Here is a 26,362-nt window from a genome sequence, read left to right on the forward strand (position 1 = left end):
TTCTTTCGGTGCCCGGCAGGGCCAGGCTCTCGCTGGTCCTCTCTCTGTATGAGGAGCACCCTCCCGTATTTACCCTAGAGGCCCCTCAGGGGCGCAGAAACATAACTAGTACTGACTCAGCTTGTGTTTGTGACCTACGCTTTTTTTTTCTTTTTTTTTTAATTTTTTAAATGTTTGTTTATTTTTGAGAGAGAGAGAGACAGAGTGTGAGTGGGGAAGGGGCAGAGAGAGAGGGAGACACAGAATCCGAAGCAGGCTCCGGGCTCTGAGCCATCAGCACAGAGCCCAAGGCAGGGCTTGAACCTATGAACTCTGAGACCATGACCTGAGACAAAGTCGGACACTCAACCGACTGAACCACCCAGGCGCCCCTTGTGACCTAGAGTTTTGACGGTATTAATGAATAACGGAATTATCTGGAATCATTTTGGTTGGCCGTTTGCTTGAAAACCCTACTAAGTATGACTTTCCCTTCTTCCCACGAGGAAACAACCCCGGTGGGAATTTCTCCCCCTTGTAGCCAGACGGATTCCACATTCTAGGCCCTCCATCGGGCCTCACACTGTCCCCTGCTTGCGTTAGGTCAGTCCCGTCAGCAGGTCCGCAGCGAACAGGCACTGCCTTCTGCCCTGTGAGGTGGCTCGTGTCAGGGTCCTGCCCTCGTCTGCCCAAGCCTTGCTCTGCTGTAAGGGCCTCACTCGGGCCACACTGACGTTTGCATCATACGGTCTAGCACTTGGCTTGGGAAGGTCGTTAGAAGGCCCTTGGTCAGTCCTGCAGCATGAAATACAATTTGTACCTTTTTGACAGTGGTTGCATATTTTTTTCTTTTTGTGGGCATAACACGTATGTGCCGTGCTGACTGGTTGCCGCGTGCCGTTTGTCAGAGGTCCAAGGACCTGGAAACACAGCAGCCAGCAGCTCCAGACTGTGGTGTTTTCACGTACGTGTAGCTTTCCCGTTGCTGATGTCGGGCCGCTGCTTAGACACAGAAACGTGTCTGCCGTTGCGGGAAGTTCTGCCGGACGCTGTTGCTCCTGGCTGTCTAGCTTCTCAGAGCTTCCCGAGCGGCTTCCTGACCTTGTGCCTGTGTTCCTACATCATTTACGTTCATTTAGCTTCCGTTTCTGCGACACGTTGCCTTTTGCCAGATTCATGACTGCCTTCAAACGGCCAGGGTCCTCAAGGCGGAGACCTTGGTGTGACGTTGTGTGCACATCAGTCAGCCCCACAGCTGCACTTGCGGGAGGCATCGGGTCGTAGATCTGTCCGTCTCCCCCGCACGACACAAGAAGGGAACGTAGAATGAAAAGCAGAGGCAGAAGAGAAAACGTTGGCGGATAACGTGGGAAGGACGGAGGAGAGACGAGAATGAGGAGCAGGGAGAAAATCTGAGACGCTGATACAAGAGCAGGGGTGAGGGGCAGAAGTAGGGGTGACGAGACAAACCCAAAGGCAAGGAGAGGACGGGGCGGGGGGCGGTGGGAAGGACAGGAAGCGACCACAAAAGGAGGGCCCGGCAGAAATGACAGTGGCAGAGAAGAGTTTGGGGATTAGGGAAAGAGAAGGACCCCCCACAGTGATGTGCGTGGTCATTATTGTCATTGTTTTACCCCCAGCTCTGTGCCTGCGGAAGTGGTCCACGCCGTCGATGACGTGAGTCACATCTCCAGCACGCCGCACTTGGAGGAGCTCTCTGTGTGGTGGTTCCCGTGGGCCCCAGAAACGTCCACCCCTGGGCGTAAACCAGAGACGGGTGAACACAGGAGAGTTTCCCCCTTTATTCCGTGCCTCCTCAGATGGCAAAGATGGGTTCTGTGTCCGGATTTCCACTGGAGCAAGAAATTAACGCAGGCCGGGTGCGCGTCCCTTGTGTGAAGCCGCGGGCCTCCTCACTGTGGGTGTGTGTGTGTGTCAGGAAAGCCGCTCTGCTCTCGTTGGTTTTCCAGCCCCCAAGTCAGCCAGCGCACGAAAGGACGGAACCTGTGGTCTGAGCATAAGGCAAGAAACGCAAGCGTGGAACCGACGTGGCTCCTCATGAACCGTGTCGTTTTAAAATTATGAAACGGACGTGTCTGCTACCAGCCCACAATTTTGTTTTCTCTTTATTTAAAATTTTTTTTTCAACGTTTTTTTTTAATTTATTTTTGGGACAGAGAGAGACAGAGCATGAACGGGGGAGGGGCAGAGAGAGAGGGAGACACAGAATCGGAAACAGGCTCCAGGCTCCGAGCCATCAGCCCAGAGCCTGACGCGGGGCTCGAACTCATGGACCGCGAGATCGTGACCTGGCTGAAGTCGGACGCTTAACTGACTGCGCCACCCAGGCGCCCCATGTTTTCTCTTTAGAACCTGCGTGTTTCTTAGCTTTATCGACCCAAAAGGCCTGGAAGCGACAGTGGGAAGCCCAGCACCCAGACCGTGGTTTCCACCTGCTGGGAGTACAGGACGCGCCCGGGACACAGGCTGTGCCGGGCAGTAAAGCGAGTAGGGAAGACGGTGGGGTTGTGTCCACAAATGCAGAAGGGATGCCCACTGACGTAGGGTGAAATAATGGAGCTCAAGACGTGACTGGAGCCAGGTTGAAAAAGTACAGAATTCTACGCAAACCTTCAGTTCACAAGTACTACGAGAGAAAGTTTTTCTTTTCAGAAGATTCTAGCTAATCAATTCAGAGTAAGTGATAAGAATAGAAGTCACCACTCGAAAGCCCTAATAGGTCTGGGTGACAGTCTTCAGTGGTTAGGGGACAGCAGGATCTTTACCACGGAAGGTTCCAGAACCCAGAGCACTAGAAGTTTCACAGACAGAGAGATACTCAGACGTGAGGAGGTGGCCACGGGCCATGAGGTCACAGACAGAGAGACGCTGAGATGTGACGAGGTGGCCACAGGCCATGAGGTGCTACAGTCCCACCAGTGAAGAGACTGGGCTGCAAAGTTGAGCCCACATCTAATGGAGTCTGGGGGTCTGCCATTTTGAACAAGAGGAAAGAAATCAGCCAAGTCAGAACGTGAGACACTTCACAGGACAAGTGACCCGATTCCTCTGAGAAATCAGTAACGCCAAGAAGGGCAGAGGAGGCAGAATGGGAGACGCCCCAGGCTCATAATCACAGTCTCTGAACAAGTCAGCTGTAAACCACATTTTGGGGACAACCAGAGAAATCAGACTACGTGTGGGTTTGTACTAACTGCCTGAAGTGAGATGGTGATGGCATGGGGGCTGTGCTGAAAAACTGAGTCCTCATAAGCAGAATCAGATGCTGTGTTGTCTGGTATTTAAATTAAAATATGCCAGGGGAATGGGAGGTGGGTTGAGCATCTGTATAAAACAAGATGGACCAAATGTCAAGAGTGCTGGGTGACGGCTCTCAGTATCCTGTTTCCTCCAGTTTTGTGCATGGTTGAGCGTCTCCGTAAATAAACGGGAAGATACGTTGGGCTTACACTTCACTGCCGCTTGTTACGACCATTGCTGCATGAGTCTAGAAAGCGTGTGGAAGGTGAACTCTCAGCTGTATTGATGCCCAGACCCTGGTCCTCTAGACGGCGGTGCCGGGTGGAAGCCGTGAGGGGCTGCTCCCCCCCGCCCCCCCGACAAGGTCCGTCGTTGGAGTCTGTCTTATGGTGGTCACATGTCATAATCTGCGGTGACTCTTCCTAAAGCCACTTCGGTTCACGGATCGACGGCTTTCTTTTTACACAGCAGCCCAGGAAACCATTAGAGCGGTATCGAAAACTCTTTCAACGGTCTCTGCAAATAAGCACTTTAAAAAGTCCTTGTTTTGAAGGATTTTTTTTTGTCTGTCACTTGATGCGTTGTCTGTCGCCTTAAACACCAGTACGACTGAGTCAAGCAAAAGGAGACAAATTAAATTCTCATTGTTAGGAATTTGAGTGAAAAGGAGCCCTGATGCATCCTGTTAAATCTCCTTCTACAGGCGGAGACGCGGAGTATCCGTGGTCAAGCACTGGTCCTTTCTGCACCGTGCGTGATCTGCGGGTGTACTGGTCGACCTTCAGTTTTTAGTGGGAGAATGTATTCCGAGCCCGAGACCTGGCCCTCACGTGCTTTATAAAGACCTGTTGTCGTCCCTGCTTTCTATTATAGATGTTCTTTGTCGTGTGTTCACCTCATGACTGTCCTCTCCGGTTCCTGTCAAATTCCCACTGAATTTTCAAATTCGGAAGTTTGAGGGTTTTGTGTTTCCTTATATTTTACGCATCAAGATAACATTTCTTTTGATTGGGTCATTTTGGATTTTCTTTAAAGGACTGAGTGGAACCCAAGTTGTGTTTTAACTTAATCGAGCTGCTGGTTCCGGAGCTTTGTGTCACTAAATGTGCGGAGAAGGCGAGCGGTCAGTGTAGTGACCTCTGGGCTCTGGGCTCCCACGGGTGCTCCCGAGTCTGAAGAGCGTGAGAGTCTGTGTCACACGTGTGGCACAGTGTTGCGTTGCAGTTTGCGACCTAATCCAACATTGAATCGTTGGCGATTCACACTGTAAATAAAATCAGTCTCGCAGGGAGGAGTCTGGCCACTGTCCCTAGTTCTCGGTGGCTGTCTTCAGGGTTAGTTAGGTGCATTTCCCACTTAACATGCATCTGCTTGTTTGACAATCAGATATGGAAGAAGAGATTTGCAGCTTTATCTGCTTGTCTGTGGCTCCCCCTTATTTTTCACTCTTATCAAGCCATTCAGTTTGACAGTCACAGGTTTGACTTTCCGAATACAGCTAAGGAAGCCTAGGGGTCAAATGATTCTCCTGCAAATATCTGCAGCTGAGGTCAAAAACATTTTCTGAGAGGCGCGTGACAAAGACTGATGGGTTTGACATCCCTAAGACAAAATTGTTAATGATCAATGTTTCATAGGGTCCTTAACTTGTCCCCTAACCGAGACTCACCTGGTCCTCGCCGTAACCGTGATGGCGGCGACATCTGCCAGCAGCTTCGGCTCACGCAGAAGGCAGAGACGTGCGGTCACGCCCCGGATATTCCGGTGTCTGGTGGGATGAGGCGCGAAAGCACGCTGAGGGAGACCTCTGCGTCTCGAGCCGGTATTTGGGGATGCTTACATGAGCTCAGACATAGAACATCCCAACCTGAGCTCCGCATTTTCCCTGCGGACACACCCTTACTCCCGTCTCCCCATCTTCGCAAGGGAGAGTCATCCACCCGGTGTCTGGTGCCAGAAATGTGGGAGTCCCTGTGGACTCTTGCCTCATGAGTGCCCCTCAGATCCTGTCGGTTCTGCAGGAGGAATCTCCCCTGGGTCTGATTTAGTTCATTCCCATCGCTCTCACACTTGGGGCCACACTCCTGTCCCTGGGCCTCGCCGACCTCGCCCTCCCGAATCTCCGATCTGCTCTGTGGCTGGGGAGAGCAGTCCTTGAAGATACAGTTTGGTCAGATACGTGGGCCTCCTGGCTTGAAGAAGAAACTGGAAAGTCTCAATTCTGACCTCTGTTTGTGCAGAGGAACATACGCGTTGTTCCCAGCTACACTGGCCTTGAACGTGACAAGCCCTTTGCTGCCTGCAGGACTCATGCGCTTTCCTCCTTCCAGAATGCCCTTCCACTCAGCCTGCCCGGGCATCCCAGTCTGAATGAGACCATCTGTGTCCCCCCCACCCCCGCATCTATTTACTTCTCTGGGGTTCTTGGTGGAATCGCACATAATTTTCTGCCGCCGATTTGTGAAGTTCATCTGCACCCCCGTGTGTAGGCCTCACCCTCTGTTCACCATGACACTAGATCTGGCATGGCCGTGTCTCCGTGCACACGAGCGAATGGTACACACGCTTCTAGTTCATTCCACAGCCTGGGGCTTTCTTATCCGTTCTGCCACCAACGAAACAGGATAGGAATCGGAAGACCGGAGTCACAGGCTAACCGTGCACCTCGGCTCTGTCACTCGGCTTCTTGACGCCTGTGAAATCTGCTCTTTCCTGCGGTGAAATTGTGGGTGTAAGAGGGGCTTTCTAGAACCCAGATTTAGTGTCTCAAATATGAACCAGTTGTGAAGAATTGAAAATCGTTACAACAGCTAGTGTGACTTATACAGACTTTGATCAGAAAAAGATGTTTGCATTTTTAAGGAGTTACAAGGATTTAAGGAAGAAATTCTCTTTCTCTTCCCATCAGCTTACTTCAAGCTCAAGCTCTATATTTTACATTTTCTTCTACTGGTCAGTTATTTCATGGCTTTAAATCGGATTCACAAAGAATTTCTCCCTCGTCCCGTCTCCAGCGTGCGCACCATCCCAGGAAAGGACACACCCCTCTGCCGGAAGACCCATTGCCATGGCCCAGTGCCCTCCACTGGACTGTCCTTATTTCACTCGGTGTCTGAAAATGACCCTCTTCTGTGTAACGTCTCTGGAGTAGGTACTACAGAGTTCCTAATATTTTCTCCTTTCGTAGGTAACTAATTTATCCAAATTTTAGAACCGTGGACTTAGCGAATTCTGTGAGGCGCACCAGGGCCGACCCCGTTGCCGGCACATTTTATAGATGGCAGGAAATGGGGCTTCGAGAAGATAAATGAGCACCCAGGGTCACACAACAAGTTGTACCAGAGTCCGAATTAGCAAATAGGGTCTATACTAGGTGTGAAGCAGTCTGTGGCTGCTTCTTACCCAAAGACCTTCAAGAAGTGCGGAGCCGGTGACTGTCTGTGGTCCTGGCGGCCCCTGCGGTGCCGGGTGATGGGCAAGGTGGGGCTGGATGCCACGGCCAGGCGTTGAAGCAGCCGGCAGGCTGGGGCCCACGTCTTGTCCCCGCTCCGCCGAGTGGCCACGGACCAGCACACCAGTACGTGCACTCGCACGCACGTGTGCCCTGTGAGTGGACACCCTCCCGGGCTGGGTCCCTGATCTCCGGGGGGATGCCGTGGGAGGACGTCTGGGAGCGTAGGAACACTCGGCCCAGCCTGTGGGTCACTTCTGCGAATCCGTCACCCAGCCTGGAAACTGGAGCGTGGCAATGATTTACGTGACCCCCTCCTCTCCTCCCCGTCTGAGGTCATCACCAGTTCAAATTTTATCTCGATAGTGTCTTGCATTGAATATTGATGTAGATGCCAATAAAACCTATAAATTATACAATGTTTATAAGTACCTAGAATACTGGTATAACGTCAGGAAGACGACGACCGACTGCGCCGGGCGCCTGCCACATGCCCCCCCGTGGAGCCTTGCAATTCCATGAGGCAGGTGTGCCCATCACAGCGGTGCCCGCAGGTCTGCGTTGACCATCTCGGAGTACCCGGCCGCTCCCCTCCCGGGAGGAAGGATGCCAGAGGGCAAGAGCCTGAAATTTTGGATGAAGGGAAATTATCTTAAAAGGCCACGGGAAATGAATCTTATTTGTGAGGAGAAGGGCGTTGAGTGCTATGAACGAGGAGGCATTTGTTCGGAAAGGAAGGGAAGAACATTTAAGCTGTGTTTGGGAAAATGAGACTTTGCTCTTGGAATCATTTCAGATGTTGCTTAAAATCTAGTGATCACACTGTAGGATGACATTCTAAATAGCCAGGGAAGCTTCTGGACTCATGCTTGTTTTTATGGCTTCTTATGTTCCTTATAGGGTGTCCCTTGAGCTTTTGGGTGAGACGTTGTAAACCTTAGCATTTTCCATTTGTTTTTCTTTATGGTTAAAACGCAGACATTTGAAGACGTCAGTAAAACACTTTGGGGTGTGTGTTTCTGCGCCGTTCATCCTGAGGGGCTAGGGTTACGTCTTGGCACAAAATTAAAGGAACACCACCACGAAAATATGCCTCAAGCGGGGAGCGAGGGGCCGAGGCTGGTGGTCAGATCCTAGGTCCGGGTGCCAGGTGTGGCTTCTGCTCTGAAGACGGTGTCAGTGCCTTACTGCTCGGTCCTGCGTCTTCCTGCGGAGTTTGGGAGTTAAAAAGATTTAGGAGGGGCGCCTTGGGGGCTCATCCGGTTGAGCGTCTGACTAGCTCAGGTCATGATCTCACGGTTCATGGGTTCGAGCCCCGCGTCGGGCTCTGTGCTGACAGCTCAGAGCCTGGAGCCGGCTTCAGATTCTGTGTCTCCCTCTCTCTCTGTCCCTCTCTCTCTCTCTCTCTCTCTGTCTCAAAAATAAACATTAAAAAAATTTTTTTTAAGATTTAAGAGCTGCTTCCTTCATGGGGGTATTACTGTTATTATATACTAATATTACTGATATCATAAGGGGACAGACAGCCCCTGTGGCAGCTTCTGGCACACTGTTGGAGCTCAATAAATCCTCAGCGGAGAACTGAACTCTCCGTTAGCGACTCCCCTGAGGATAAGACCTCTTCCTTGAAAGCCGTGTTCAGACATAGCCACCCCCAAACCTTCGGATAGTAACTAGATAAGGTGCCCGGGCAGCGGCGGCCGTGTGACGGGACGGGGGGCCCCAGTCACGGACCGCTGCTCCGTCCTGGCCGAAGTCCCCGTGGACGGGTTTCCGGCCCTTTCTGCTCTGACGTATTTTTCCTAATGGTAGCAAACGGCCTCCCACTCTGCCACCCCCGGCTGGCAGCTTGACATAAGGCCTTGAATGGTGCGCCCACAGCTTGATGTCCTGTCACTAGCTCCTCACACTTGTCGGTTGAGGTGACTTATCCCCTTCTGGTCTGATGTACATGTTGGAAAGATTTCCAAGGCAGTGACGTAAAGCGTGGACTGGAAGGAAGGCCGCTGGGCTGGAGACGGAGAGACCAGCGCAGGGGGGAAGCCAGGGACCATCTCGTCAGCCCGCGCCCCCCACCCCCCGCCCCAGCAGCAGCAGCAATGGGTGTCGGGAAGGGAAGGCGCACATGAGATGCTTCCGGTGAAATCCAAGGCCTAACTATCGAGTGTGTTGGCAAGGCCACCACTGAGTAACTTTTTCAAAGCCCGTCTCACCCACACGCACACCTGTGTGCCTGTAGCATTTCACGTTTGATCACGGGGACGGCGTGGCCCCACCTCGCCGGCCAGGTCAGCACCCGAACCGGCGGCCCTCGCAGATCCAAACGCAACCGCACGCGGCTCCCACGGCCCGGCCCGCGCCGCTGGCGGGAAGTAACAACCACGTGTAGAACAAATGGCATCGAATTCCACAGCTTATGCCCTCAGCGCCTACCCAGGCCGCCTTCTGGACGCGCATTTATTTTTGCAGATACGCGTATATGTGAAGGGACCCGCAGGGAGCCGGGAAGGCACACCCTCCAGTGGCTGTCACGGAAAAATCAAATGTTGGTTGGTCTTCACTTCTTGCTACAGGCCTGGTCATGAATTTGCATTTTGCCTTAGAATTGGAACCCATTCGGAATGTGTATGTTTGTTTCTGCGCTTCAGGAGAAGTCATCGAATGCTGCGTTTCTTGTTGAAGACAGCCTTTGCTCGTGTCCGCGCAAGATGGCATTGAAGGAGACAGCGGGACAAGACCCAAAGTCCACGCGTTTTAAAAGCAAAACTTTTAGTGCCACCAGTTATAATGAAATTATAACATGTCCGAGATGGGACTTCGTCGGTCCTGGGAGAGTCTCACACCTCACTCGAGAGGTCAAGTGCCCGCAGAGGCCCCTCCCTGGGCCGCTGCACACACCCCCCCCCGCCCCCCCACCCCCGTCTGTAGCAGAGAACGAGCTCCTCTGGGCGTTCCTCGCGGAGGCGACTTTCCTCTCGTACCAGCGCCCGGCCGGCGTGTCCCCTAGAGGGGAAGGAAATGTTACAGTCTCTGGGGACCATCTGGTCGATGTCTTAGTTACTCAATTGTGCGGTTCAGTAAAATGCATCCGTAGACAATCCGTAAACCGGGCGTGGCTGCATTCCACCAAAACTTTGTTTACAAAAACTGGCGACAGGCTGGATTGGCCCGCGGGCTGCGGTCTGTCAACCCCTGCTCAGTGTTACCAGTGCAGCACTGGCTGTGTCTTAACTGCCTTGTTTACGCTTTTTTATTAGGAAACAGTCCTGGTGAAATGTGATCGGGCCGCTCACCCGCCGATTAATAACACTTACAGTTTTGAGAGGTAAGTGCTTTGACACAGAAAACAAAGTCACACAAATATAAATCTTGCGTTAGCATTTGGTTAATGAAAGTCACAATTTATCCCATCATTTGCACTACTTGCTAATGAGCAAAGGCAATTGAGTGGAGAAAGCATGTGTTGTCTTTTTTGTTTAAGTGTATTTATTATTTTGAGACAGAGATGGTGAGTGGGGGAGGGGCAGAGAGGGGCGAGAGAGAATCTCAAGGAGGCTCCACGCCGACAGCGGCGAACGGGACGTGGGGCTCAAATTCACGAACCGTGAGATCATGACCTGAGCCGAAGTCAGATGCCTGACTGAGCCCCCCAGGCGCCCCAAGCTTGCCTTTGCGACAAGTAGTGGCGAAGCAGTGGGTGAGCCTGCAAACAGGAAACGAGCCTTGATCTGTGCACCACACTTTTCAGTGTTTGTGTATTTATTTTGAGAGAGAAAGCGTGAGCGCGTGCGAACGGGGGAGGGGCCGAGAGAGAGGGAGGCGCAGAATCGGAAGCAGGTTCCAGGCTCTGAGCTGTCAGCACAGAGCCCGACGCGGGGCTCCAACCCACGAACCGCGAGATCATGACCTGAGTTGACATCGGATGCCCAACCGACTGAGCCACCCACGCGCCCCTGTGGGTCACACCTTTTGCAAAAAAGTAACTGACATGGAATCTAGACCTAAATATAACGCATAAAACCACAAAACTTTCAGAAGATGACTCAGGAGAAAAGTCTTTGTGACCTCGAGTTAAGCAAAGAGTTCCCAGAAATGCCACAAAAAGCGCGATTTATACAAGAAAACGATGTATCGGGCTTTGCCACAGACACCGTCCGCTCTGTGTGTGTGACGTCACCAGGAGAAAGGGCAGGGGAGCCCCAGGCCAGAGCGAACCTTTGGAAATCACAAAGCTTACCAAGCACTTGTACCCAGAAAGGAAGAGAACAGACCACGCCGTAAGCAGGTGGGCAAAGTGTCAGTACAGACGTTGCAGCCGAGAGACGCCGACGTCCTCAGTTACGTGGGAGGGCCGGCTGGAAGCCACCGGTCCACGTGGCCCAATGCCGAAACCACGGGCTGGTGGCTGGAGGTGTCAGCGTGGTTGATGCGGACGAAGGTGGCACCGCCCCTTTGGACACGGTGTTCTGTGACACGAAACGCGCTTTCTATGTGACCCGGACCTTCTGGAAGAGACGAAGGCCTGAGGGTGGAGAACAAGCCAGACTCTGCCAGGAGCTGGGAGGCAGGAGGTGTTGCCCACCGAGAGGCCACAAGAGAGGCCACAGGGGAGGCCACGGGGGAGACTCGTGCTGAGAGCTGCTCTCCGTCTCAGTGGTGGCCTTGTGTGCACTCGTCTGTGCCCACGGAGCTGCTGCCTCCGTGGCCGAAGCGCGGGATCCATTTTAAAAATACAGTCAATGTTTCAAGGAGACCTTAGGAGGCAAGTGGGCTAATTCTGACGTGTGGGTCCTGATTCAATCCGTAAACTCTGATGCTTTTTTTAACAAGAAAGCTGAAGTGGCCGTGTGGGCTTCAGACACGACACCACCAGGGAAAGGGGGCCTTCCTCATATAAAGGGGCCGGCTGTCAGCTCCAGCTTCTTGTCCGCAGCCCGGCTGCCTCTCCTCATGCACCTGGAACGTTCCCTCCGATGGGCCTTCAGGGCCACCTGTGTCTCGCCGGGCGTTTCGGGTCCTGTGTTGTCCACGCTCTGAGCAAGAGGAGGGCGAGGAGGGCCACGCCACCCCAGCCCGCTGCCACGGGGCGGGTCTTCAATCCCCCTCGTGTTCCTGTGGCTTCTCACATGTTCCAAGCACGTCTGTGCAGGTCCCGGGGCTTGGCCTTGTCAGGAGCCCCTGGACGGGCACCGCGGGTGGAGAAGCCAGGGCCGGCCGCTCACACGCCTTTCCAGGGTCAAGTCTGGGCCGTCGTGTGCCTGCCGCGGCCGTGGGACCCGGGAAGGGGGGCAGGGCGCTGGGGGCGGGGACGCGTCTGTCGGTGTCACGGGGACCCTGTTTTGGGGAGCCGGTGGGGGGGGGGGCAGCACGCCATACACATTGGGGTCAGACTGAAGGAGAAGGTCTCGATTGTGGTGTTTGGGCTGAACAAAAAAAAGAAAGGAAGGAATTTGCGCCAGTCGCTGTCCATCCAAGCAAGAAGCAATAATTCACATTTAAATCTCCGTAAGAATTTATTTTGGGGAAGAATTTATTCAGGATTGTCCCACTTCAAAATCAACAGAACATATGGGTCTTATGAAATCAGAACACTGTTTATTTTATAAGAGCTTTTGACGGAACTAATAAATGTCAAAATATTTTATTTCAGGGTTGAAAGAAACTCTCAACAGTTTCAGTACTTAGCTCCTTTTTAAAAATAAATATGTGTGAAGGGGAAAATACGTTCCTTCCTAAAAAATTCAGGAAAAGTATGAACGGGCCCAGAGTCAGAAGACCACTGCTATCTTCTAAGTGGGATAAAAATACATTATTATTTTTTAAAATGGCAAATTAAAAGTGGCAGCCATTGACCCAAAATGCCATAAGAAACATAAGAAGTAATTTCATTATTTTGAGCATAACGGACGTATCAGGTAGTTGAAGGACTCTTGGCTGTGTCCCCCCGTTACACGCATTCATGCTGTGACGTCCCCACATGTTTGCGTCGATTCCTGGGGTCGTGAGTTCGAGCCCTCCCTGAGCTCATGTTACGGGCTGGCGGGGCTGGAGGTGAGCTGACGGTGTCTGCACCGGTCCTGACGTTCTGTTAACCAGGAGTTAACCAGGCAGAGAAGAGAGGACATTCCGGTAGGGAGACAAAAGGGTCAAAGGCACAGAGGAGATAGGAGCAGAGGGTCAGAGACCCCACAGGGTCAGGACCGCAGTGTGGCCGGGCGCACCCTGGAGACGGTGGGGGTGCTGGCCGTGTGGAGACGACCCCCAGGACGGCTTCGCCTTCCCCCTGGCAAGTGAAGATTGGGTTGGCCCTGCCGGTCAGCTGGCCCGCCACCCCCCGAGCCCCGTGCCCACAGCTTCCCGCCAGGACGTGCCTGGACCTGGGGCCTCCCAGCTTCTGGCCTCCACCCAGCTTCTCTGGTGGGAGGCCGGACACCCTGTCGAGCAGCTAACAGCCTCCTGCAGCTTTTTCTCCAGTGAGCTTGCGTCTCTAGATGTGTTTCTACAAGATACAGAGAGGACTTCTGATATAAGAAGAAATACAGGGAACATGTTCCTGCGTAAGGAACACGTAAGAAACGGAAGGAGATGTTACAACACAATCAGCATTGGCCTTTTTCTTTGTTTTCCGGAGCACTTTGTATGTTAGGGATACTGATCTCTTGTCTGTGATTTAAGTTGCAACCGTTTTTCCAAGTTTGTTATTTTGCCTTGTTTTTGCTTCTGAAAGCTCTTACCTGTGCCAAAGCTGTCCCCCTGTTAACTTAATTATAGTGACAAAGGCCACCAGGTTAGAGAAGAATAAACCCACGTGTTCTGATATTTGTGTGGTTTGACTTCTCACATTAAACTTACGACCCGTCTGGAACATCCTAGAATATTGTCTTGGGATGGATCCCATTTTATGTTTTTCCACGTGCCTCCCCAGTTAGTGACACCACTTAGGGAAACACATCTTTTCGCCGCTGATCTGAGATGCTTCCTTTATCACACAGCTGCCACACGCGGGTCCAGTTCTAGACTTGTCTCGGGTGCCCTGGACGCCCCCTCCCCCGGCTCAGGTGCACGGCCACAGCCTCGGGTGCAGGCTTCACAGCACACGGAGGGTCCCCAGGGACAGCCCCACCCCCGCTCCTTCTCTCTCCGGGGTTTTCCTTTCTGTTCTGACCTCTTGTTTTGCCAACGCAATTGTATAATCACATTACCTGGCTCCAGAGGAAAACGTGATGGCATCTGTGGTATTTGGGGGTGTTTTGGGGGGGAGTAAGGCAAGTTTATAAACTAACTTTGGAAAAGACTGACTTCCTCACAGAGTTGAGTCTTGCTGTCCAAGTACGTGGTCTGTCTTTTTATTTGCTTGAGTTGGGTTATGTCTTTCAGGAGAGTTTTATAGTTTTCTCCGTAAAGGATGTGGACATTTCTCATGAGCGTTATGGCTGGGTTTTCAGTTCGCTTTCCTCCTGCCATCGATGGGAACTTCCTCCCACGGTATCTTCTGACTCAGCTGTTCGTGTGCACGAGTGTGACTGATGTTTGCACGGATCCACGAGGCCCGCCACCTCTCTCACTGCCCCTGCGCAAAGTCGTGTCCTTTGACTCTGGAGTGGCCGGTGCACGACCACACGTCACGTCCGGTGGAGTCAGTGTCCCGCCCGGGTCTTATGTCATCGCTTCCCTGTGTCCACCTGGGCTCCTGAGTAATGACTCGATACAGTGTTACCAAGTGCAGGTGGCACAGGACCCTTGGCCTTGGCTTCACGTTGGTGGCAAAGACCTGAGTGTTTAAGTAAGACGTTCACAAAGCCTCAACTAGTTACTATTTAGGAAAAGTTTGCTGACCCCTACTATAGATGAGAGATTTAGAAGACGTTTGGCCAGTGGCCATGGGAATGGCTTGTTTGAATCGTGATTTTTAAAAGCCGACAGGAAAAATAAGCCCGCCGGCAAGCTGGAGAAACGTCAGAGAACGCTGGACGGCTTTGGGGGTGACACTAAGGAATTACTGCTAATTTTCCAAAATGTGGTGACGGTGACATTGTGATGTTTTTGGAACAGTCACGTCCTTTTCAGACACACATTGAAACATTTGCAGACAAAGCAGACGGACACGAGGCCAGCTTCAACCGGCTGCGGGCGGAAGGCGGGTTTGTGCAAAGTAGACGGGCCCTGGGGAGTTGGGGGACAAGTTAAAACAGAGATTCAAGAGCTCAGCATCGCACCCCTTGCTCTAAATGACCCCCTGATCATGCACGATGACCCACATTTTATAAGGGATTCCTCTGAAGTTTAAAATTAATCCCGCTTTGGGGCGCCTGGGTGGTTCAGTCACTTAAGCGCCAACTTCAGCTCAGGTCACGATCTCGCGGTCGGTGGGTTCGAGCCCCGCGTCGGGCTCTGTGCTGACATCTCGGAGCCTGGAGCCTGCTTCAGATTCTGTGTCTCCCTCACTCTCTACTCCTCCCCGACTCTCTCTCTCTCTGTCTCTCTCTCTCTCTCAAAAATCCGGGCACCTGAGTGGCTCAGTCAGTTTTGAGTCCCGACTTCCACTTGGATCATGATCTCATGGTTCATGGGTTCGAGCCCCGTGTCGGGCTCTGTGCTGGCGGCTCGGAGCCTGGAGCCTGTTTCGGATTCCGTGTCTCCCTCTCTCTCCGCCCCTCCCCTGTCCATGCTCTTTCTCTCCCTCAAAAATAAATAAACATTAAAAAGTAAAATAAAATTAATCCTGCTTCTAGAGATAACAGGGATCAATTGGACATTATGAAACATTTTAAAAATGAAAGAAGAGAAAAGTTTGGTTCCAGCCGAATACGAACCTGTATTTCAGGAGGCTAAGCTTGGATGCAGGGGGCACTCGATTCGGTACATCTGCCCCCCGCGTGCTTTGCGCGCTCGGTAGTCTGGCACAAAGCCCGCTCTGCGGCTGCATTCCGGTCTTGTTTCAAATTGTGCAGTGAACTGCATTTTTTGGAAGTCCTTCCTGCTTGGCTGTATTTGTGGGAGCTTCTAAACACAGAGCCACACTGATTCCCTCACACAGCAGACACCCCGTCCTGGTGCCCAGCTAACCCGGGGCCTAGGAAAACAATACTGTTTGTTAAGAGCTCCAGCATAAAAATCAAATACTGTGTATCAAATGTTGCCTGGACTATGATTTTTACACTATTATTGTTGGACCCACTTAAGTGGAGCTAATTTCGTTCCGGGATAATTACATGGTATCCTTTCTTTCTTTCTTTCTTTCTTTCTTTCTTTCTTTCTTTCTTTCTTTCACTTGCTTTTTCTTTCTGCTTTGCAAGCATTCATAATTTTGCTTATTGTGTTTTTATAACAGAGGAGACAATTCTTCCATCTTCCTTAACCTCTGTTAGCTTGAAAGGCCATGGAATTAACCTTTTCTTGTTGAAGGAAAAAAGGGATCTTGACGATGTTGGGGCTCCTATGGGAAGTGGATGAAGATAGCGTTCTCGGCAGGTTTTCCTGCTTGGTTACTGAGGTAAATCTCTTTTTCTTCCAACTGTGCATCATCTTCCCTGTGCCTCTCAGAGTTTATGGCCCCGCGGAATCCCAGCAAGCGGTATTTGGGGATGTGCGCCCCCTGCTTACGTCACTCTTGGACGGGTGAGTTAAAACATCTCCAAGGTCAGTGATCACAGTTAGAGGCAGATGTCATTCCTGCTACAGGATGAGTGTATCACGTTAGAGCCCGAGCATTTCATACAACGCAGAGCAACCCGTAGCCCCATTGCTGATTAGTGGCCATGGGGGGTGGGGGGGGCTGGGTGTGCCAGGAGAAGGACCAAGCGGGACTGGAGGGAGGGCGTCCGTGAGCACACCTGCCTCGGGTCCTAAAGATGTTCTAGTCACGTGTGTGCGGGCTGACGGCCGTGAGCACCTGCTCCGGTTCTCTCTGGGATTCTTTGTGCATTTTAGAATTTTCAGGAGGTCTGTGAAGCACGTTAACTCTAGATTGAGGAACTCACCAGCCCTTCGAGAAGGAGCCTCTGGCCCCGGGTCCCACCTTCGGAGTTGCTGTGTCTTTAGCAACGAGTGGAGCCAGGTTTGTGTAGCTGACACAGAACGCCAGGACTTCCTACCTCAGGGTGCCTGGAGGAACCCCAGTTTGGAGGCGGAGGCTGCGTGCAGTGTCCTGAAGAAGGCGTGTTTGTGTTTGCCCGGCAGAGGCTGCCACACGGCCAACGTCGGCAGCACGGAAGCTGTAACGACAGGGCTGTCTCCGCCCGCGGCGTTCTAGCATCCAAACGCACGGCGGGGGCCCGAGAGGGGGCCAGGTCCTCACGGGAAAGCCACGTGGCTCTCGTGGCACACGCCCGCGGGGCCCACCCTGCACTATGACAGCTTCTGCTACAGCTCTTCTCCCGGAAGAGCTGAATGTGGGGGTTTTATATCCTCCCCCAAAAGTTCTTCCACTGGGAGCCACGGGAGAGCTCTGTTTTCTTTTAAGCAGGCCTCTCTTTAGTAAGCAGGTTCCAGAAATAGAAAAGGCGTGGTGGTTGCACGATCGTCCCCAGAGCTGCCTTTCCACTTTAAATGCGAAACAGATGGCCTTGTTAAGTCCTGAGAGGCTTTCTTCAAGAGGCTTCCTTCCTCTCCACGTCCCTAAAGGGTTCGCGAGGTCCCCGTCAGGGCTCGCTTATCTGCTGTGGTCCAAGGTGTGCACACGCCTGTCCTCGGGGCAGGGGCAGGTGCGGGGAGGCTTTTGTTACCAAAAACGCCGGGTGGTAGGCCCCCTGGGTCCCTGCTAAAGGCAGCAGCCAGTCAGAACACTCTGCAAGGTGCTGTGATCGAAGCAACAGCCTCTGTGAGTTTGGCTTGCTGGGGATACTTCAGGCTGTCATCGATTAAAGGTCGATCAGTTAAATCAGCGTCTCTGAGATGGGCCCTGAGCCACCTCTGAGGTGCACGGTCTCACCTCCCCCGTGACGTGACGGGGGTCAGGGCTTAGCCTTCCGCCCCTGGAGGTCTGGGACACCTGTACCCGCACAGCCCCGCCTATAAGTCCACATCATTTATCTATTTATATCATATCCTATAAATTTACATCTATTTCAAATACTGTTTCCATGTTCCCATCTTTCCGTTGTTTCGGGCTGAAGAAACAGCTGGAAGGAAATGTAGAGGGCCAGCCACCGTCCGTGTCCCCGGGGATGTGACCCGTCTGTGGGGTGTGGGGGGCCGCTCGCCTGTCAGAAACGCTGTGGCACACAACGGCTGACCGTGGGTGTGGAAACACCCAACCCCTTGAACTAACAAAGCACAAGAATATGCAACGATCGTTAAGCACGATGCTGTCAGCAATGCCCCGGGTCATGTGCGTGATGGGGAGGTATCGTAGGACGGCCCAGGACAGCGTGCAGACCTCTGCGTCAGTCCACGTGCATCAGAAGCCCCAGCTGACCGGGCTGCACGGAAGGTGGACGGGGACGACGAGGGGTCTCGCTCCGGCCGGAATCCCCGCGTGCACCTTGAGCGCAGGGCGCCAGCAGCGGGCGCCTGGAGGAAACACGGAGTCACGGAGGAGAAGCAGGTGCCGATGAGATACGTGCTGTGTGTGTGGACGTGACTGTGGTTGAATCCCGTGCTGTGAACCACATGGCTGCAGGGATTGCGCACAGAAGAGCTGCAGTTCTAGGAAAGCCTGACTCGTAAGGGCGGGAGAAACGGACTACAGAGCAAAATGTGTGGCATTGTCCATCCAAGTAAACGCTTTTCTTAGAATCCAGTCAGGGCAGGAGACGCGCCGTGCACTTTCCGGCACTCAAATCCGTGTTGGGTTTTAGGTACAACGTTTGCATCATGGCTTACGGACAGACAGGATGTGGCAAGAGTTACACCATGCTGGGTCCACAGTCCACGGGGGAGCCCGTCCCGCCGTGGGAACCGCACAGTGACCTGGGAGTCCTGCCCAGGGCTGCCGGAGAGCTCTTCAGGTACCTGGGGGGCAGCGAGCAGGGGACCAGAGCAGCGGGGGTGGGGGGACGGGAGGGTGCGGAGACCACACCCGGCGCTCCTCCCAGGACCCACGACAAACCACGCAGTGTTCAAACACTCCACGCCTTGGTACCACAGACGCTAGAAATTCTTAAGGCACATTTATGTCGAAACGCTTCGTTAAGACAAAACCGCTGGAAGGAGATCCCTAGCGAGACAGCTTCCCTGGCCGGGAGAGGGCCGCGCACGGAGTTTTTTCTGTTCTAGAATGGGAAGGGGACCGAGGGAAACCTCCGTTGTCCTTTCCCCGCCTCCTGGCCCTGGAAAGAGCAGACACATCTGGTTTACTTCTTTGGAGTTACAGGGAGCTGGGCACGTTGGGGACGCTCCTGTCCCGTGAACACATCCCCACAAGGGACCCGCTGCATATTATGGTTTTACCAACACAATTACTCTTGGAAACAGATAGCAGAAGGCCGTCCTCCGCAACCCAAGTTACCAAGGAATTCTGGAACAGAGCTGTGGTCCCACACTCCACCCCCTTGGCCCAGACACCAGCCCTCCCTGCCTTCAGGGAGCCGCCCTGCAAGACACACTTTCTTGGGGTGTCTAGGTGGCTCGTTCAGTAAGCATCCGACTTCAGGTCAGGATCTCGTGGTCTGTGAGTTCGAGCCCCGAGCCGGGCTCTGTGCCGGCAGCTCGGAGCCTGGAGCCCGCTTCGGATTCTGTCTCCCTCTGTCTCTGCCCCTCCCCTGTTCACACTCTGTTTCTCTCTGTCTCCCTCTCAAAAATGGATAAACACAAAAAAGAATTTAAAAAAAAGACACACCTTCTCACGTTTGCACACCGCTGACTGCAGCCGTGTGCACTGTGTTCCCATGAAGACGCGGCTCCTTGCCCTGAGATTCGGTTTTTGTCCCTGTGTCTCCTTGCCCGGCCCTTCTGTGTCTTAAAATCAGAGCCAAAGACATAAGAACTCCCACAGAGCCTAATATTTTGGTGCCTCTTCAAACCGATATTCTTTAAACATTTGTGCACACAGACACGTTCATTTATTAAGTTTACTGACCAGCTGTCAGCACAGGTGAGGTTGTGCTGTGTAACAACCATTGTAGAAACCTCAGTGGCCGCGAGGCCAGTGAGGGGGCCTGCCCCTCCTGAGGGTGTGCGTTGTCAGAGATGGGGGAGGAGGGCCCGTGGCCAGCCCTGGCTCCTCCCCCCCGCCCCGGGGAGGAGCACATCAGTCCCCAGGGTGGGTGGGGGGCTTGTGGACAGCGGCTCAGCCTGCCCACCGTAGGTCACAGAGACCTCCATGTGGGGACACTGAATTTCAAGGGGCTAGAACCCCAGCGGGTGTCATGGGCGTCCTCAGCAGAGCCAAGCCGGGGCTGGCCCGAGAGCCGACGGCTTCTCCCCCAGGGAAGCCTCCCCGGGCAGTGGCCCGTGGCTCTCCCAGCTGTCACGTGGAAGGAGGGACACGGCAGGGACCCGGGAGTCAGGGAGAGGACCCGCGGCGGATGCCCCGGGGAAGGGGCCCCGGGGCAGCGGCCGGTCCAGCCTCTGTGCCCCTCACTGGAGCCTTCGGACCCCGGGCGTTGATCTTGGAGGATGTTTTCGTGAACCTTTCACCCTAAAGAATCTTGGTCTCGGACGGCCGAGGTTACCAAGGGTGGCCCTGCCATTGTGAACATGATGACGGCCACCCGGGGACCCTCTTGGGCCCTCCTGAGCCTGGGGCTCCCACTGCGTCCTTCCCGGGTGATCTCAGCCGATCGGCAGACGTCGGGAGGGTTTTCTGGCCGCCGGGCCAAGGGCACGAGGGATTCACAGGGTGAGCGTGGTGACTTTCCACCCTCAGAAAGTCCAGAGTGAAAGCAGCCGGGCGGTGACGATCCAGCAGCACGTGCAGAGGGGGGAGGGGAGGGGAGGGGACGCCCGCCCTGCCTCAGTGCCCCCCTTTGGAACCTCGCGGGGCCTCGCACACCTGTGTGTAAGACGCATCACACTGTGCTGTAACTGGAACACGTGTGCTTGCCGGCCACACACCGGCTTCTTCGAGGCAAAGACCGAACCGCCTTTCAGCACTGTTGGCAGAAGCCAGGGAGCTGAGGGACAAACGAATCAATCGAGGACCTAATTTCCCGGAAGAAGATCTTCACAGGAGCTCTCCCTGTATTGTGTGGATGAGAGACTTCTAATCCGGGTTTTGTGACAGCCAGAGACACGGCCCGTCACCCGGGGCAGGGAACCACGCCGAGGTCACATTTGTGATTTTCTGGCGCGAGGAGGGGACGTGCGGCCCCCACCCAGCGGTGTCTCCGGCTGGAGGGTCACTCTGCTCGAGTCCCCCGGGGAGACCCCAGCACCGAGAGTAATCCCAATCCGAGGTCTGTGCCAGGAATTCTCTTCCTGGGAGGATTTAATTTATTTTTCTCTCATTTTACCTTTTTTCATTTTCGTGACCGTGTCACCAGGAGACAATAATTGCCCATTTTATTCTTGGCTCCCTCGTGGCTCCTAAGGAAACCCCCGAGCCGGCAGCGCCTGGATTAGACACACCCAGACTGTGTTTTCCCGAAGTGCCAGGCCGCCCACATGGGTTCCAGCCCGGGGCCAGGACTCCCTTACGGACAGGAAGGCATCCTAGCCAGAGTGAAATGGGCCTTAACTGTGTGCGTGTCAGGGAAGCCGTGACCCCCACAAGACACGGGGAGGCCTCAGTGATGAGGGGCTGTGCGGGTGGCCACTCTCCCCCTGGGTGGGGTTGTGGGTCTGTCTCCAGGCGTGTGGACGAGGCAAGCCCCAGTTCCGGAACAGTGCTGGAAATCCTCTGGGCTCCTGTGCGGGGATGAAACTCGGGAGCAGGGGGGCTTTCCGAGTCGAGGCCACGAGTTCTCTGTACCTCTTCTCCTCGTGGGCTTGGGATCCTAAGGGTACCGAGGGCCAGAATCGTTGATTTAGATACAACTCAGATAAAATCGCTGTTCCCAAGGCCGTTACTTACCCTACAATGTAAAGAGAACATTCCAGTCTTCTTGCGTGCTTGTGCTGTTAGTAAGATGCTGCCCTAATGCCAAGTGTTGTCACCTCCTTCTGAAAGCCATTCTTCCACAGCTTTCTCCAAGGGGTTACCCAAGTCCCTTGTGTCCCCCCATCCCCAGGCTTATCTCAGAAAACCCGTCAAGGAGCCTGAAGGTTGACGTGTCGATAGTGGAAGTTTATAATAATGACATTTTTGACCTTCTGGCCAAAGACGGTCGCACAGCAGCGTCTGGGCCCAAGCGTGAGGCACTGACTGCCCAGGAGGCAAAGCCGGAGGTCTGTCTGCTGACCTGAGAGTGAGTATTCCGCGTGGCCCTTCAGCCACTCACGGGACCCCAAGCAGAGCTGGCCACGCCTCCCTGATGGGCCCTTCCTCCCGGGGACCACACGGCACTTTTGTGCTTAGGATGTGTTCCACATTTTTCAGTTCGCCTTAGAAATTATCTTTTTTAAATGACAATTAAAACAGACAAGTCCGTTAACCTTTTAAAATATCTTGATGAAAATTTGATAGAACATGTTCTATTCCCGAAGAGGGAACGAGCCCGGAGAAATGGTCTTGCCCGCCATCCCTCGGTCACGTACAGACGCCCTCATTCCACTGGCAGGCACCAATAATTAACCACCTTGTAAGAAAGGACGTCCCCTTGTGTTGATTAAATATGCTCCTAAAGCTCCTAAATATGCTCCTGAATCCACGTCTGGGGGGTGGGGGGAGGCTGGGTCCCCTTGGTGATGAGGGCTAGGGTGGCGAGACTGGCGTCCCAGAGTTAGTAAGTGAAGGGTCTGCAGCTGTTTCCAGTGTCTGAAAAAACCTACAGGAAATGATGCCTTTGGCCACAAATTTGCACAAAGTAAGCAGAACTTTCAGCTTTTGTCTGATAGGCTGAACAAAATCGCTCCTGCTGATGGGAACCTCTGCTTAGGTGTTAGTCACTAACTAGAACAGGGAAACAGACTCTTCCTGGAGTCCGTGGGGGCGTAATAAATAAAGGAATGCTTGATGTTCAAAAGGTTGAGAACCTCCACTTGGCCCCCCCAGACGGTTGAATATTTCAGAGTAAAGCAATTCACAATAAGTAAGCCGGGCGTCAGAAAAGGAGAACATCTGATTTGCTACGCCTTATTTTGTCTAAGCTGTGCTCCAGACCGCTCTCACAGTGGGCACACTTGGTTTACGTGGGCCGAGGGTGGAGGGCGTCCCTCGCGTTGCCGGGGGCCAGCTCCCCATCACCCCCCCCCCCCCCCCCCCCACCTGCTCTGCCAGGCCCGTCCACAGTGCCGCGGAGTTCATGGCGCTCGCTGCTGGGAGCCTGCAGCTCAGGGCGGAGCTGGCCACCTCAGTGCACGCCAATTCTTCCAGATCCCACCTGATAATAACGGCGACTCTGACCACAGCCCCCGCCCGTGGCAGCCCCGGTAAGTGGCCCCGCGCGCCTGGTCAGGGCAGGGAATGAAATCCACGTAAAAGGAAAGGAGCCCGCGCACCTGCAGGCTCTGAGGCATCATCGCACGGGCCCCGGCTGGGAGTGGCGAACACATCTGCAGGCTCTGGAACCAGGCTGGGGGGAAAGGGGATGGGGGGTGGGGGGGGGGGTTCTTCGTTAACCAGGAGCGGGCGCGTTTGCATCTGGGCACACGGTGCACACGTCACCTGTGAGATTGCAGATGCGATGTGGGCTTAGAAGGTCGCAAACCCGAGTTGCCAGGGTCTGTCTCGGTGAGGACGAGGACCAGGGCCGCGTACACGGGCCGCCCACCCGACTCTCCAGCACCGGGGCGCTGCCCGGCCATCAGGCCCCGAGGCTGGGAAGGACGGAGCCCGAGGAGCCCGACTTCTGCCAGCTCACGGAGCCAGAGCTCACCCGCGGAGGAAGGCTGGGGCAGGGCCCAACTTCACACGGCGGTGACACAGACGCCGGGTGCCAGCGGGTCAACGCTCACTCTGCCTGCAGGCCGGTGTGGGCAGCCCGCTCCCGCCGGCTCCCGCCCTGCGCCCCAGAGCTCGGCCTGACTGGTCCCAGGAGGGGCTCGCCTGCAGGGAGGGGACATCTGTCCGGGAGCCCACGGTCGGTCTCCACACATGGAAATGCAGCAGAGACCAGGGTGGCTTTTATGTTCGTTTTGTCCCATTCTGTGTATTTTTAATGTTTTCCACGGTGAGCATACACTACTTAGGTTTTTAAAAACTGTCTTGAAGAAGCCATCTTGGGAATAGCACGCGATGAGACGGACACACACCCCAGAGGGAGGCATGGGTCTGTCGGGATTTCTCAGGAGGATTCGGAGACAAACGGTGGGGCTCACAGGCTTTTCGGACTGGGTTTTAATCAACTGTCGTGACCGAACATTTCCAAGAATGTCACTCTGTTCGTGGGACGAGGTGGGCGCGAGCCCCAGCTTCCGCAGCGGTGGCCTCCCTCTGGAAGCCCCTCCCGCCGCAGCCCTGCCCACCTGCAGGGGGAGTGAGTTCCTCTCCGGAGGGTGGCGCTCCGGGCAGAAGTCCCGCTCCACAGTGCCACTGAAGGAGGCCTCGTGGACCCCCCTCCTAGGTGCGCGTCACCCCCGTGCAGCTGAGCAGCAGGCCAACGGGCCGTGGCCGGAGGGGAGCAGGAGGAGCGTGTCGGGGGGCAGAGCCTGGCCTGGGGCCCTGGGGGCCCAGCGACCCGCGGAGCAGGTGCACGCCAAGCTTCAGCTCGTGGACCTGGCCGGCAGCGAGTGTGTCGGTGAGCGCAAGGCAGGCACCTCTTGGGGGCCAGCGGGCCGCGCGGGCCGTGGGTGCCGGGCACTGTTCCCTTCTACTGTCTTCTCTCCCGTCCCGCCGTGGGCGCGGTCTCACCACCGCCCCCAGACGTGAGAACCCCCAAGCCGTACTGTTCTCCGGGGCTCTTGCCCACCTGTTCCTGGTGAGGCGCACTGGGGGGTCTCCCCGGCCGGTGTGCCCCCCACGCAGCGCACGCACCCTGAGACGTCCCGGTTTTGCTCTTCCTGGCTCGTTCCTTGACATCGTTAAAGACTTTGTCGCACATCCTAACTGTGTGGCCGGGTCTTTGCACTTGCCCAGGTGTGTCTGGAGTGACAGGATCGGCCCTGAGGGAGACTTCGTTCATCAACCGGAGCCTGGCGGCCCTCGCGGATGTCCTGGGGGCCCTGGCGGAGCGTCGAGGCCACGTCCCGTACCGGAACAGCAAGCTTACCCACTTTCTTCAGGACGTTCTCGGTAAGGGACCTCCCCCGGGACGCGACCCGGGGCGGTGTCCTACCGCCCTGTCCCCTGCCCCGGGCACACCCGCTCCCCCTGGACATGTCCCCCCGGGGGACTTCCTGGCTCCCCGGGTCACCATCGTCCTTCCCACAGCATTTCTCGGTCTTTCCTCAGCTCCCCGTTCCCCCTGGTCTTTGCTGTTCCTTCAGTGCTGCTCAGCCTTCCCCGTCGTCCGAAAAGCGAGGCAGCTTCTGCGGGGACCTGGGTGCGGGGGCTCGGGGAGGGTGCCCCGCCCTGCAAGGCCGGACCCCGCGGCCCGCGCCCCCAGCAGGAGGGACTCGGCCCCGCCACCGCTGGGGGCCAGGCCCGCGTCCCTGCCGGCGGTGCCCCAACCCCATGCGGCCTCAAGTCGTGTAGAGACGCTGTCTTTCCTCGGGGTCTTTTCCACCTGCTGCTCCGTCCTGTCATAAAGGTGGCGACGTGAAGCTGCTGGTGATCCTGTGCGTGTCCCCCTGCCGGAAGCACGTGGCCGAGACCCTGCGGTGCCTGGGGTTTGGGGCCAGGGCGAGGCAAGTCCAGCGCGGCCAAGCCAGAGGGGGCAGTCCCGCCCCCCGAAAACCCAGGTGACGGAGAAGCGGAGGCCGGGTTGCACGTGGCAATGGGCTAACCCCCCCCCCCCCCCCGAAACGAGTTTCCTGTTGTCACTTGACGACGTCCGCGCCCGAAAATGAGCTCATTTGTTCCGGACTTCCTTGCGCCTGTTTTCAAGGAAACGGCCACACACGCCGACCCTTCAAGGCGGCAGAGGCTCCCAGGCGGATGCGGGCGTGTCCGAGGCGCCCCTCGGGGTTGGGGGACTTGGGGGCGCTCTCGGGGACAAGCACGGGGAGCCACGCTGCGTGCGGCCGGAGGGGGGTGCGCAGACCCGGCAAGGCCCCGGGATCGGAGCGCCGGGGCCGGGACCGCGGCCGCGTGGCCGGGACGGATTCCTCCGCCCCCAAAGCCCCTGCCGTCACCTGCGAGACGCCGCACAGCAGCCCCCGGGGCGCGGCCGTCTCGCTCCTCCTCCTGATGGCCCGCCCGCAGGCCGTCGTCCCAGAGCCGGGCGTGACGCGTGACGCGTGACGCGTGACGCGGCTCCGGGCGGTGCGGCCGCGGGCCGCGGGCCGACTGACGCACAAGCGCGCATGTCACCGCGTCGGCACGGCGGCGGCTGGAAACCGTGCCGAGACGAAGCGCAGGCGCGGCCAGGCCGACGCACCAACCGCGCGTGGGTCTGCGTTCGCGCCCGTGCGGCTCAGACGCAGCCTCCGGAGTCACGGTGGCGCCTGGGCCCGGAGCGCAAACGGCCTCGCTGTGAGGAGACTGCGCTCAGGCCTCGGCCCGAGTCACGGGGGCGGAGGGAGCGCGCGGTCCCCGGCGACGGGGCGCGGACCGACGGTCCCGCGCCCTGCGTGTGTCCGCCCGGACGGGCG

At 55.5% G+C, this 26,362-nt stretch overlaps 1 protein-coding gene across 1 annotated transcript in view; it reads left to right on the plus strand.

Moving 5' to 3' along the window:
• Nucleotides 1-25,711, plus strand: part of KIF25 (kinesin family member 25) — a 45,460-nt gene extending 19,749 nt beyond the window's left edge. Inside the window, 9 exon segments of the mRNA XM_042940310.1 lie at nucleotides 1,620-1,656; nucleotides 9,949-10,016; nucleotides 16,235-16,309; nucleotides 18,490-18,639; nucleotides 21,802-21,978; nucleotides 22,950-23,101; nucleotides 24,235-24,408; nucleotides 24,747-24,902; nucleotides 25,360-25,711. Of these exon segments, the coding sequence (XP_042796244.1) occupies nucleotides 1,620-1,656; nucleotides 9,949-10,016; nucleotides 16,235-16,309; nucleotides 18,490-18,639; nucleotides 21,802-21,978; nucleotides 22,950-23,101; nucleotides 24,235-24,408; nucleotides 24,747-24,902; nucleotides 25,360-25,514 (1,144 nt within the window). The 3' untranslated portion in view covers nucleotides 25,515-25,711.
• The last annotated feature ends 651 nt before the right edge of the window (nucleotides 25,712-26,362 follow it).

The sequence above is a fragment of the Panthera leo genome, chromosome B2 (genome assembly GCF_018350215.1).
Source record: "Panthera leo isolate Ple1 chromosome B2, P.leo_Ple1_pat1.1, whole genome shotgun sequence".
In the NCBI taxonomy this organism is placed as follows: domain Eukaryota; kingdom Metazoa; phylum Chordata; class Mammalia; order Carnivora; family Felidae; genus Panthera; species Panthera leo.